The sequence below is a fragment of the Centrocercus urophasianus genome, unplaced genomic scaffold (assembly GCF_019232065.1).
Source record: "Centrocercus urophasianus isolate 14NV4802_14NV808 unplaced genomic scaffold, USGS_Curo_1.0 seq_16, whole genome shotgun sequence".
In the NCBI taxonomy this organism is placed as follows: Eukaryota; Metazoa; Chordata; class Aves; order Galliformes; family Phasianidae; genus Centrocercus; species Centrocercus urophasianus.
In genome coordinates, this window is record NW_024884711.1 from 32830751 (window position 1) to 32844829 (window position 14079).

The 14079-nt window shown below is 44.2% G+C and overlaps 1 protein-coding gene across 2 annotated transcripts in view; it reads left to right on the forward strand.

Annotated features, from left to right (window-relative positions):
- The window catches only part of WAC (WW domain containing adaptor with coiled-coil), a 53397-nt gene extending 53109 nt beyond the window's left edge, over nucleotides 1–288 (forward strand). For both annotated transcript variants that reach the window (XM_042816921.1, XM_042816920.1), the window contains exon 14: nucleotides 117–288. In XM_042816921.1, coding sequence (XP_042672855.1) covers nucleotides 117–186 — 70 coding nt within the window. In that variant the 3' untranslated portion in view covers nucleotides 187–288. The remainder of the gene's footprint in view (nucleotides 1–116) is intronic.
- The last annotated feature ends 13791 nt before the right edge of the window (nucleotides 289–14079 follow it).

Genomic DNA, 14079 nt, shown 5'->3' on the forward strand with positions numbered 1-14079 from the left:
TAAGTTTTTTAATAGAGCTGAGGAGCTTGGCATTTTTCAGTGGAATTCTAGGCACATTTCTGTGCATCTCTGTGTGATGGAAATGTGTATACTAATTAATTTTTTTTCTCTTGCAGGATACTATTTTTGAGACAACAAATTAAAGAACTTGAAAAGCTAAAGAATCAGAATTCCTTCATGGTGTGAAAAGTTGTAAACAATTGCACATGGTTTTGAGTACAGGAACTATTAAACTGATGCCCAGTCTTAACACTTTTGAGCTGCATTTGAGTAGACTTTGGACCGTTGAGCTGGGCAGAAAAAAAGATGTCATGGGGAAGGGGACAGGAGGGAGTCAAATTCAGGGGAAAGATACAAGAATGATTTGTAAAACCCTTGAAATGTAGATTTATTGTAGATGTATTCTTCACGTTGTAAATATGTTTTGTAGAGTGAAGCCATGGGAAGCCATGTGTATCAGAGCTTAGACATCCAAAACTAATCGATGCTGAGGTGGCTAAATACCTAGCCTTTTACATGTAAACCTGTCTGCAAAATTAGCTTTCTTTTTTTTTTTTTTTTTTTTAGTTAATTTATCATTCAGAAATCTTGCATTTCCTAAAATTCAATGCAAGCGCCAGGCGATCCGTGTCTAAGGCTGCAACAATTGGGGTAATGTACAAAAATACCATGAAACAACTGTTTCCACACTTGCACCGAATCAAGAGCAGTGCTTCTCCATTTCTGTTTTACAGAGAAATGTTTCTCATTTTCTGTGTTCCATTTCCCTGTGAAATCCTAAATCTGATTTTATCCATTTTTTTTTAATGCTTCTAATTTTCTCTTTTCTTAAGGCACTGTTGCTATGGCACTTTTTCTATAATCTTTTCATTCCTGTGTACAGTAGCTTAAAATTGCAGTGATTGAGCATAACCCACTTGTTTGTATAAATTATTGAAACGTATTTCCATTTGCACCCTGTAAGAATGGACTTATAGTACTGCTGGGCATGTGTGCTGAAAGTACATTACTTGCTCAATTATAAAGAAATAGCCCAATGAACATGTTAACATGGTTGTGGGAGGGGAAAGAGGAAAAAAAAAAAAGAAGCTAGTCAGATGTGAATTGTATCTGTTGTAATAAACATGTTAAAACAAAGAAACACTGGTTTTCATTTCCTTTGGTCAACACATTAAATTTTGGTCTGTTTGGGGACTCTTTATTAGAACTGTTCTTGTTGAACGTTTTTGTACTTAAATAATTCCTCAAGGGAGGTTTTGTTTAAAACTTGTAAACAGGAAATTGTGTATAAAATATTTAACAAAATATAAAATTCAACAAGAATGATTTAAGACACCTCCTCCAACAGTTGTCATATGTTAACTCCTGGTTTACTTGTCTTGATATTATGACATTTCATTTCGAAGGATGTTTGTGTTGTAGCTAACTGTTCAAGTCTGGTGCTGACTGCTGTTCTTAACCATCACAAAACGCTGAATTTGTGTAATTGGAGCAACCCGCCGTTTGAGAATGGTGGCAAAGCTCAGCTTTGTATATTGTTTCCTAAAGTATATTAAAAATAAAAAAGAAACTATTGCTACTACAAAATAAACGTGACTTTTTCTTTGCTTAAAAACAACAACGGAAACAGCGATGGTGCTACTAGTTCAATGTTTGCAGCAGCTTGTGGTATCATAGCTTGTTGAGTAAGAAAGGTTACGGGTGATGAAATAAAAGGACGACAAAGGTATCGATGTGTGATGCTACGTGTTTTGTTCCCAGAAAATACTGCCTTTCAGCACCAGAAACATCACTTGACTTTCTTTTGCTTTGTCTCATGTTGAACGACCTTGGGCTGATTTTTGTTTGTTGTATATTTTTGAGCAGACTCTAGTGAGCGGAGGTTGAACGCCCTGTGCTGACAAAGCATTGTGAATGAAGTAAATGGAAATAGCCAACAAGAAGAAATAAGAACCTGTAGTTTTCTTCACTTTTTAATCTGGTTTGTGCTTGACTGTTTCATATTGTGCAAATGTTTGGTTTTGCTCAGAAACTGGGCAGATTAGAATCATGAATGAATTAGTTTTAATATGCGTCATTTCTGCCGAGGGCAGAGCAGCACAAGGCTTCCTCAGACTCGGATCTGCCTCTCATCCCAGTTGCTGGGGTGCTCATGGTCCCTTGTTGTGCAGGGAGCGAGTGAAGCTGCTGGAAGTACAGGAGGTTTCACCAGTGCATGTCTTTTGTTGTACTGCAGTTTAGTTATTCTCCAAGTCAGAGATTGCTTTAGTCATAATGGGGATGCGGTGCCTGTTTTCTCATGGGCTTTGATTGGTAGATCACCTCCTGTAACATCCTGTATCAGCAAACCTCACAAGTTAGTTGTGTGCTGTTTCAGAACTGTGACTCACAGACCTACGTATACGTTGGCTTATTTTGCAAAGAAAGTTATTTTCAAGTGTGATGATTTGGCATTCCAGTTACACACCACTCTTGTCAGCTATTTGTTAAGTTCAAGTATCTTTTCTCTCTTCCATCTTCAACAGGCATTTGGGAAGATTGGCTTTTGTATCTATAGGCACTGGCTCTGTTCTGACTTTCCTGGCTGCCTGCGTTGCTGCCGCCATACTAATTCAACAGGAAATGCTCCTGGAAGATGCTCTTTCCTACGGATTTCTGCATTTCCCAACCAATGTGTTTTGGCTGAGGATCCCATCTGGAAGAAAGGACGTAGGATTTTCTACCAGTTAGGGCTCCAGCTGGCTAAGGATCAGGCAGCGGCGAAGCATTTCTGTCCACCGTAGCAACATCACTAACCCACCTGTAGTGACGCTTAGCAAAGAAGCTGGTGAGTTTTGTCTCCCAGGAGAGCGACCTGACGGGCCCTGCTGGTTCTGCTGGGTTGTAGAGCAGCCAGCACTACACAGCTCTGTGTATCTGACTTTGCACACCAGCTCTGCAAACACGACTCGAACAACCCGATCTTTCCAGGTGGTTTTTCAATACAGCTGACAGTATTTTATTGCCTGCTGTGTCACACGTGCCAGAGAGAATGTGCAGAGGGAATACTGCTCACCTCTGTGTGCAGCACCTTGCTGAAATCTCAGGATTTAAACTGAGTACTCAGTCTTTTTACTGTATTAAAAGAAAATCCAATTAATTTTGGGTAGTACTGTCAGAATCATCCATATCAATGAATAGAATCATGTGGAGACTTTTACATTAATTCCATTCCTCTCCTTCTGCCAAGTTCTCACAGTTGGCAGCGTGTAGCTGTTGGTGTGCTGCCTTTCAGTGCTCTGAACAGCTTCCTTCTGCCTGCCCAGCCTGATCTCTTGTCAAGATCGTATGTGCTTCTTTGTCCAAGATTTGGCGTCTGGGTCTTTTTTCAACTTAATTGGGATGCTGTCAGAGTTCGGCTGAGGTTCCTGTCCTGCTAGATGCTTCCTCATTAGCAGCAGAGAGCTTGTGTGCCGGGAAGAGCTCTCTGGCAAAGGGACCAAAGCCTGTGGCAGATGGTGCTACAGAAGGTGGATGTGCTGTCAGTCGTTCTGGACTGCAGGACAGTGCCAGCAGACCCTGTTGTCCCATTGCTTCCATCCAGGCTCATGTAGCTGCTGCTGGCTTTTTCTTTCTTCTGTGTTTTGAACTGTTGGGGGTTCAGTTTCCCCAGTAAATTGTCTTTTATAAATGGGGAAGCTATTAAATTGCTGACAGCATGTCCCCATCTTCAGTTGCTAAGTAAAACCACCTTTCTGCTTGCAATAGCACTGCCAGTAGAAGCACAGGTAAGAGGACCTTTTGATATTATTCTTCTGTTAGGATAAAAGTTCTCAGATTTCACTTGCAGTTAGGATGGTATCTGCATCTCACTCAGAATCTTAGTTATTTTTTTTGATGTTTTGTTATCCCTTGGCATCTCTTAAGCTGAACAGTCAAGAGATGTAGGGTGTGTGTAGGTGAGCACAGAGCATATCTAACTGCGACAGGACAAGGTCCTGAGGGACTCCTCCTGTTGCGTTCATGTGTGGCTTCATGAGGAAGAATACCTGGTTGAGGGTGAGGTTTCACGCAGTTAGAGCTTACTTAGCAGTAAGAACAGACCTTTCCTATCACTTCCCTGCAGTGTGCTCCCGTTGCATCCCCACTGCCAGTTCTGAAGGTGGTCAGGGAGCAAAGCCTGAGCCAAAAGCTGTGTTGTACATCTGCTGATCTTGTAAGCTGGAAGTTCTGAAGGGGCCAAGCAATGGTGCTTGTCCTTCCAGCGGTGAAGAGGAGGTCTGGTAACACTTGGGACCACGGCTCAGGTGTTAAGCAAGCACCTCTTAAAGCTCAGGGGAGAGTGTGTGGAGGGAAGGATTCAAGGCATGGAGACTGCCGTGTGTTTTTCTGAGGTTTGAATGCAGGTATGCTTTCATCTGAAAATGTCACACATCTGTATGTACAAATGTTTACCTGCTGTGCAACTGCAAAAAAAAATAAAACAATCTTAACCCAGCCACCAAACTGCTGTACTGTCTTACAATTATCAACTGAGCATGAATAAAGGCAGGATTATAAACCATGCTCTCCATAATGTATTTAAAACAAAGCACCCATCCCAAAACAAAGAGTGCATCCCAGTAAGTTTGGAACAAGAACAGAGGAGTGTCATAAAGGTGGCTGCATGCCCCAAAGTGCAGAACCTTCCTGCCATCTACAAGGGATCTTTTCCAACCTGCTTAGAATTCTGAGTGTAATTCGTACTAGTTTATTGAGCAGAAGGCAGCATTCTGGAGCTGGTTCATGGGTTTGCTGCAGTGTGCTTTTGTAATTTCACGACTGATCTTCATGTTGGTAAAGCGTAGCTGCTCTCTGAGGTGGTCTGACAAAAAAAAAAAATTAAAGAAAAAACACCCTAGAGAATAGGATGATAAATGTCATCCCAGAATAGTACTCGTTTAATGACTTCATACTGTGCATGCTGTCCATCAATTACTCCCTGTTTTGCTGTCTGAAAGCAAATGACATTACCAAATGCAGATAGAAACCCACGTTCCTCTCTTCAGGCATCCAGCCCCCAACTCACATTCAGTAAGCACAGCTGTGGGTGCTGGATTCTGGATGATCTGGTATGAAAACATCAGCATGTAGACAGGCTTAAACCTACTTTAAGTTTCTGAATAATTGGAAAAAAATTCAACTGAATTCACCTCACAGCACTGATCTGAAGCTCAGATCATGAATGACTTTTAATCAGCACAGGAGTGCTCCACAGTGGCTTTATGGAGACTTCCCAGCACTGAGAATCCAATGTGCTCATGTTATCCATTTTGAATGATCCAGGCGATGATATTTGATGTGTTGCTGCTCCTTTTTAATATGAGGCTCATTCTTTCCACCCCCACTTCTACGTTTTCTTAGGTTCTTGTTATGCTCTCTTTTAGTTAATCTCCATCTCTGCTTGGGAATTGTTTGCCTTCTTCAGATCAGTAATAGACCCCGCCAGCAGTGTCTGGCTGTGATGTTTCAGCCGTGCAATTTCCTTTCTTCCCAGTAGACAGTAGGTTTTTACCACATGCTGTCATGCCACAATCTTTATGCTTCAGTTTTTGGCTGCTGTGGCCTGACAACTGATGTTGTTCCTCTGATAATGAAGTCCTACTGCTTTCAGCTCCTTTGGTCAATGTTGTGTAAAAACTGAGCTCCTTCTGATGTCTTTGGTGCAATTCTTTAACCCCACTCTGCAGTGGAAGCTCTTGTTGAAAACTCAGTATGCAGCATGTGTGTTAGTCTTAAATAAAAGTTTCTCATTAACGCTTGCCAGCCCTTAAACCACAAACTCTTGTGGGCAGAAAAGATAATTACTGAGTTGCATGGGCTTATGGATCACGGGTCATCATCATAAGCGCAATTGCTGCTGTGTAAGTGAGCTGGCAGCACCTGGTGGGAAGGCGATGCTCTGCCTGTCCTGGTGTTCAGCCTCAGGTTTCCTCACGGTGCTCATCCCAGTCTCCCCCCGGAGACCCCGACCTCAACTTCTGCAACATAATGGCAAGCAAAAGCCTGCGGGAGGAGCAGGGCTTTGGATACTCCTGAATCGTTGTGGTACAGATTCTGGATCTTGAAAGTCTGCACTTGAACTTGTTTTGCAGGTTCGTGCGCTTTTGGCTTTTCTTTTTTCTTAGCTGAAATAAACAGGATTGTAATGTGAAACATAATAAAAATGTAACAACACAGAGTTTGCTAAAATGTCCCTCTGTACTCAGCCCTGGTGAGGCTGCACCTCAAGTTCTGGGTTTGGTTTTGACCACAAAAAAAGACATGGAGGCCTTGGAGTGTGTCCAGAGAAGGACAACGAAGCTGTGAGGGGTCTGGAGCATAAGGCTTATGGGGAGCAGCTGAGGGAGCTGGAATTGTTCAGTCTGGAGAAGAGGAGACTCAGGGAGACCTTATTCTCTCTACAACTTCCTGAAAGGAGGCTGTGGTGAGGTGGGGGTAGGCCTCTTCTCCCATCTAACTAGCGATAGGACTAGAGGTAATGGCCTCAAGTTGTGCCAGAGGAGATTCATGTTGGATATTAGGAAATACTTCTCCAAGAGAATGGCTGGGAGCTGGAACGGGCTGCCCAGGGAGGTGGTGGAGTCACCGACCCTGGAGGTGTTCAAGAAACGTTTACATGTTGTACTAAAAGACGTGGGTTAGTGGGAAATATTGGTGGTAGATGGATGGTTGTACTGGATGATTTTGAGGTCTTTTTCAGCCTTGGTGGATTGTACGGTAAAAAGATCCTTCTGTGTAGGCTCTATTCTTCCTGCTGTTAATGGCCAGGAGCTGGTGACACACTCTTGTCATGACTAGAGACTTCATCAGGGCTGCTCTGGTGGTGTTGCTGGGCCCTCTGTCTGGATGCCTTCTCTTTTGAGAACTCTGTGTGTTTATGGACACGAGGGAAATTACTGGAGAAAGCATTTTAAATCTAGTTCTTATTGTTGTGTTGACACATTCTGTCCCTCCAAATCTCAGTGATTAAATGAGGAGGTTTTTGACCCTAGAGATGACAAATAAATGCACTCTGTCTGCCAAACAAGAAATGAAGTGTCTTGTGACAAGAGGAGGATGATGACTTTTTTTCTGCTTCCCTTTCTCTTGTCTTTTCTCTCCTTATGTCTGTCCTTCTTCCCACTTTGCTCTATGGCAGAGCTGCTTCGTTCCCTCCATCTGTGTCCTTTCAAGCCAGCTTACCAGCTGCAGGAACACATGCTTGGGTCTGCACACCCAGCCCCAGTTGGCTGGGGATTACTGAGAAATTTGAGAAGATTCACCTGGAGACAGGGTTTGCAGATCCTGCTCCTTTCACTCCACGTTGCTGAGAGCCTCCAGCAACAGCCCCAGCCCTCTTCCTTTAGTTGCTCTCATGCTGGGAGCAAAGCAGAGGAACCCCCTGAGGTGTGGTGCTCACCCTTCCACAGCCCCAGAGGGTGAGGTAAAAGGACGGGATGCAGTCGACAGGAAGAAATGCAGCTTGCCTTCTAGCTGACCTTCAGGCTTTTACAAGCTTAGAGGGAAAGTTACAGAATTGTTAACAGCTATTTTATTATGCTTACAGATCGTGCAAGCTGTGTTTTATTGGAACTGGGGCTTGGCAGTTTCTGCATCTGGCTGTGATGCAGGCAGAGGCTGCAGCCCTGCTGGCGTTAACCCCCTGGTGCCAGCGCTTCAGTGGGGCAGAGTGAGCTGCCTCACCACGAGGTGCTGCACTGCACAATGACAGTGTGAAGCTGGGACTTTCTGGCCAAGAGATTTGGGTACAGGGCAACACTTTCACATACTGACGCATTTCTCATTGCTGCCCAGGGAAGAGGTGGTGTCACCGTCCCAGGAGCTGTTAAAGAAATGTGTAGATGTGGCACAGAGGGATATGGTTAGTGGGTGTGGTGGGGATGGGTGATGGTTGGACTCAATGATCCTAGTGGTCTTTTCCAGCCTTATTGATTTTATGACTCTGCTGCTCATTGCTCAGCTTTGAGTGAGTATCTGCAGTCTCCGTGGAGCTCAGCTGCTGCCCTGGTCAGGCCCTGATCCTGTTCCCAAGTGCTGGAGCACTTACCGAGTTACCGAGAGATGGGAAAGATAAGCTGTATGGCTCCCAGAAAATGTTTTCACTACAGTTCAGGAGAGTAGTTAGGCAGGGATTGATCATGCCTTGGAGAAAGGTTAATACATGTTTCTGTGAGTTTTGTGATTAATATTCACACCAGGTGTGGGGACTATGGCTCTGCTTTCTTGGAGATCTGTTCTCATTTGATGCATCTTGTTGCTCCAGGACATCACCTCTACTTCGTATGTCTGTCTAAATGTCCCTTACTTCTCAGCACACTGCATAAGTTCATTTTACTTCAGGCCTTAGCAATTCAGAAGGCAGAAACTTGGATGAGAAGATGAGAGTGCTGAGACTGCATGCTCCCTTCACTCTGCTCCCTGGCCTCCGTCTGACTGTCTGCACAAAGGAAGAGGCCCTGGCAGCTCCCAGAAGAGGTGCGATGTTGTAGTCTGCCTTGCTAGTCCCAATGTGTACTGGAAGAAAACCAAACTCTGTTGACCAGCCCAGCTTGGCAGCAGAACCAGAATGTTGCAATGAGATGACTAAGAAGTCTGATTGATTGATTATAACATGAGAACCAAGACTTGGCTCCTGTACATTTGACTTCCCAAATCCACTTGGGAAACAGATTCTGGAGATGTGGGAAAATACATACATACATACATACATACATATATATATATATATATATATATATATGGAGACTTACTAGGAGCCCTCTGACTTAAATAGGTAAGATCATTTCTCTCAGTGTTGAGATGACTTTGAGATACAAATTGGAGTCATGTATTCAAGTTTCTTTGGTAATGAATTTAAAGCACTAGATTTATATTCCCAATACTGACTGGGAATGACCCAATCATTTTTTTGTTAAGCTTGACCCTTGGTCACCTGTACCCAGTTGCTTGCAAGCATTAAAGTATAACCTCAATCTTTCTCTCTTTCCACAAGCACTGTGTTGAATTGGTTTCCTCAATTGGATAAAAATATGAACTGTCTGAAGAATGGACTGAAAGGAAACAGGAACAGAGCTACCCTGTCTTTCACAAAGTCCAATACAGGAAGAACAAAACTCAGTACGTTTTAGGAAATGTCAAAGACAGATCATACATGGTCAACTGAATAGCTTAAAAAAAAGAAAAAAGCTTAAACAAATTGTTGACAACAGGTGAAGCTTTTTACCAGCCTCCTTTTGAACGTTAGTGTTTTTAAAGCCTAGTGCACATGCTAACGAATTGGTGGTACTCAAACAAGAGTCTTTCTAGAATTGGTAGTTGGCCCAATTGCTGTTGCGTGACAAGCTACGTTAGCAGCCAGAAGCTCCAACCTCGATCAGAAACAGATTGCAGCTCTGTTACTCCTCTTCACCTGCTTGAAGACTCACTCTCATACAGTCTTTCCAAATGGTGAGAAAACTGGTCTGATTGACAACTCCAGCACAGACATAATTCCGCCAGCCAGAGCCATCTGCTGCAGCTTCTTCAGATACATCAGTTTAATTAGAGGTAGCGTATCTGCCCTCGTTCTGTAATTTAATAAGAAACAGAGCCCCAGCTGTCCTGGGAGAGGGTTTGTGAACCCTCAACCCCAGCTGAGTGAGTGAACCCAGTGAGTGAATAGGGGCAACGTGGGGAGTCTCATAAGGGTAATGTCTGGGGGAGGTGATGAGATCAAAGTCTGCAAAGAAGAAATAATGAAAAATGGTGCAATGAATGGTGAGCTCTTCTTTGTCCTAAACTTCTTAACACCTTAACTTCTGTGTGACTCATGGCTATTGCACCACAGAAAAGAAAGCCAGGTTGGGGCTAAGAGTCCCAGTGCTGCTTTCACAGAGGTTATTGGCTCTGTCAGTGGTGACAAAACTGGAAAGGAGGAGTGCAATGACTGTACAGGACTCTGCAGGCTAATGTGCCAGAAAAACCAGGCAGGCCAGATTGCCAGCAACCAGCCAGCGCCCAAAGAACAGAGAAAACGTGGAGAGCTACAGTCACCTGCATGCCTGCTGGGAAAGGAAGCAGAGCTGCAAGAAACTCCAGCTCTTGTTGCTGTGAGTTCTGTGCATATGTATGTGCGTATTCATACCCATGTGAATTAGATGATAAATTATTTTTTTTCCACCTTATTTATATATGTATAAGATAATTACAAAAAAGAAGTGCCAAGTTTGAGTCTAACTGGTAGTGCAAAACAGGTTGAGTGAGAAGATAAAAGGAAATGTTTGCACTGCTCAGGAACACAAAGTGAGAAAAGAACAAACTAAAGACAAAAGATGTGAGAAAAATTAGAATTGGTGGGTAATATTAGGGTGGAGGCCTAAGGAAAAGAAAAGATCATTAAGCAGAACCAGCAATTCCTTAAAATTAGAAAGAAAAAGAAAGCGCTAAAAGTACCAATGGGAGTGGTTTCAGCCTGAGTAAACAACAGTAGAAGGAGCTGCTGGATAAAGCGTCACCTCTTCTTCCACAGGGCAGGAGTGCATGGAAAAGAAAAAAGCAGTTTCTTGGAAAAACGCTGCATGAAACTCAGCCTGGGGGCATCTGAGGGGAACACACGATGCACAGATCTTCAGGTGTATATAGGGGTGTTGCAAGAAGAAAAATGTGTGACAAGTAGAACAAAGAGCAGGGGGCTTAGGCTGCAACAAGGAAGGCTAGGGTTGCTGTTTGCAATAAGATACAGTACATAAGGAACTGGGAAGAGTGACCCTGGAAAGCTGTGGGGTCCCTGAACTGTGTGAAATAAATAGCAGGTAGGATGGGTATCTGTGCAGGGGGAGCTCATCCTGCTCCAGACAAGAAGTATGGACTTGGTGACCTTATAAACTCTTCCCTGGCCTTATTTATCTGTGATTTTTGTGGTAACAATCATCACTTTTATTTTTCCTTCTTTCTGAAGTGATAATGGATGTGAGGGTACTTTATCACTGCCCGCAGCTCTTTTCTTGTAGTTTCCAGATGATTATAAATGAACTTCCACCATCTGTAGAATTTGGCTTCAATTTTGGATGCTGAACAAATCTCACACGTTATTTCATGTACTGAAGCAGGAATCTAGTGTAGGGCAGGGCAGCACTTTGTGTAATTGGATGTTTTCCGAAGCTGGCTTGAGAAATACAGTTCATTCCTTTCCTGTGCTTCAGGGGTCAAACAAGATGGTATTTGATGACTTCCATAGGGATATGCCTAATATTTCCTAACACTTTGCTAGTAATGGTACAAGAGAAAGCCAAGAGAAGAGGAAGTCTTATGTACTGAGATCTTCTGGACTCCTGCAGTTTCTGTGGGATAACACTGCCCACCATATCCTGCTTTCTGATGAGGGAAAACAATCTGCTGAAGTTAGTGTGACTTTTCTGGCACAGATGTTTTCATGAGTGTTACTGCTGTGTTGCATGGCTTCTACCAAAGACTTGCTCTGCTTCCCTCATCTGCCACACTCAGGCCTGATTTGTAGCTGTCGTTCCTTGGTAATACATAAGAACATTTCTGTGGTAAATGGGAGATTAATTCCATTGAATTCCCCTGAAGAATCCCAGTCTTACTTGTTAAGGTTGGAAGAAATGAGCAGCTCATGAAGGAGTTATTGTGCTTTCTGAATCAGCTGCAGGGTTGCTCCTGGGAGTGCTCCAGTGAAGTTTAATACTGTGATAAGAGCCATGGAGGCTAGTGACAGAATTACACGTTTCACAATTTATAAAGAATCAATTGCCATTTATTCCCCTTGCTTCAGACCTGGCACACGCATCTCTATTCAGCATTGTCACCCACACCACAGCTGAGAAGGCACAGGTTTTTTAATCAAATATTGTGAGAACTGATCATTTTGGCTGTGTTTTATACTGCACCTTGGGGGATTTTCTGGAGGAAACATGCTTCATAAGCAGAAGGTATCCCCTGACACACAATCTGCCAGTCCTTATTACATACCATGGTATTTTTAAGGAATCTGTGCTGAGAGAGTCTGAGGCAGCTGTGCAGTTTTAAGGATTAAGGTAGGATCCTGGCGCTGTTTCCATCTCCAAATTTTTGACGGTCCCTCGTTTCAACGCTAATGAAGTAAATCTCTGACACAAACGCAGTGTGGAGGACTGACTTCTCCAGATGTGCCAGCAAAGTGGGGAAAGGACAGGCTCTCTGAGTGGGCCACGTCATTTGTGCCTTCTTAATTATGTCATTGAAATCTGAAAGGAAAAACCACAGTCAGCCATGGTGAGATATTCCTCATCTAAGCGTTCCTGCAGGATGGCCAGGACTGGAGCATGCCATGGGAAGACTTGTTTTTGAGGCATGGTGAAAGCTCGTCGTGCTGGAAACAACAATCCATTTCTGGAGTGAGGTATCAAGCATGGGGAGTGCTATTGCCAGGAAGGATGAAGAGGGTCCCTTTATGCAGAGAGAGATCTGACAGCACTATCCGACATAGGGCTGCTGCCTCATGTTACAACCAACCTCTACCCAGCCTTTGGGTGCACTAGGACAAAATTCTTCTCTGGAAGAGTGATTATACATTGGAACTGGTTGCCCAGGGAAGTGGTTGGAGGCACCGTCCCTGTAGGTGATCAACAAATGTGAAATTTGGCACTGAGGGACGCGAGTTAGTGGGCATGGTGGTGATGGGTTGATGGTTGGACATGATAACCTAAGAACTCTTTTCCAGTCTTACTGATCCTATGAACTTGGCCTCTCTGCTCTCTACAGCTGCCCCTAGGTCTCAATTCCTCCCAGCACAGCTGCAGCCCTAGCCAGGTTCCCAAGAGCAGACAGACAGCAGGGATGATTTCTCATGTCTGGATGCTTGGTGATTCTGGTGTCTGTCAGTCAGCATGTCCTCAGCCTTTGTCACTGCACCTCTTTTTCCTGGCAGTATGGTGCTGCGCTGCATTGCCTCAATGCCAGGATTTCCTCTGGATCCATTCACTGCTTTCTGCTCTGGTGGCCCATTTCTCATGCTTCCTCCCTGGGCTGCCTGTTCCATGCCCACCACCCTCTGGTGCAGAACCATTCCCTGAGCCCAGCTGCCCTCCCCTCACACAGCTCCATGCCGTTCCCTCAGCGCTGTCGCTGTCACACAGAGCAGAGCTCAGCGCTGCCCTCCACTCCCTGTGAGGAGCTGCAGCCGCCATCAGGCCTCCCCTCAGCTCCTCTGCTCTGGGCTGAGTGCAGCCAGGCACCTCAGCTGCTCCCTATAAGCCTTGTTCTCCAGATGCATCACCATCTTTGTAATCATCTTTTGGAAACTCTCTAATAGAGTTTTTCCTTTCTTACTACTTTCCTTTCTTACACCGTTCTGTTATGATATGTATAGATTTCCCAACTGCCACTGACTGCCTTGTTTCTGGCTTTTGGCTCAGAAATATGTGGCTCAGAAAATAGAGATTAAGCAGTAAATATTGACAAGCACTGAGAAACACTGCTGGAGAGAGCCTTTATCTGGATCAAAAGCTTTTAGAGCTGCAGTTGTGGAGAGGCTGCTGACGTTTGTCTGCAGGAGAGAGAAGGCCTCGCACAGCCCCTCAGCAGCGCAGCCGGGCTCTGGCTGTGGGGTGTGAGTCCTCCCAGGGGCTGCCAGATATTGGACTTCATGGACCTCACAGGTTGTCTCTCCTGCAGTGAAAACATGAGCCTAGGGGCTTCCTTTACAGGGCAGTTGGCTCTTTTTTCCAAAATAGACTGTGGTTTGACTTGTCATTCTGAAAGTAATGCCTCCTATTTATTTGCATGGAAACTACAGCAGATACGAAGAGCACAGTAATACTGATAGAGCAAATTCTCAGCTACTAAACAGCATTTTTCAGCATAGTCACTGCCATTAGCTACAATGAATGTTAGTTTTTGTCATTTTTCTCCACATGGAGGAATTCAGTGGCATACCTTTGCTTCATCTGCACTCCCATGTCAGACACCACTTTGTCAGACTGCCCCTCTGCTGCCATCCGTCTCATGGCAACAACATGGAATGCATTATTGGTGGGAGCTTTCAACCTCTAATGCCATATCACCAACACCCGCCTTTGACAT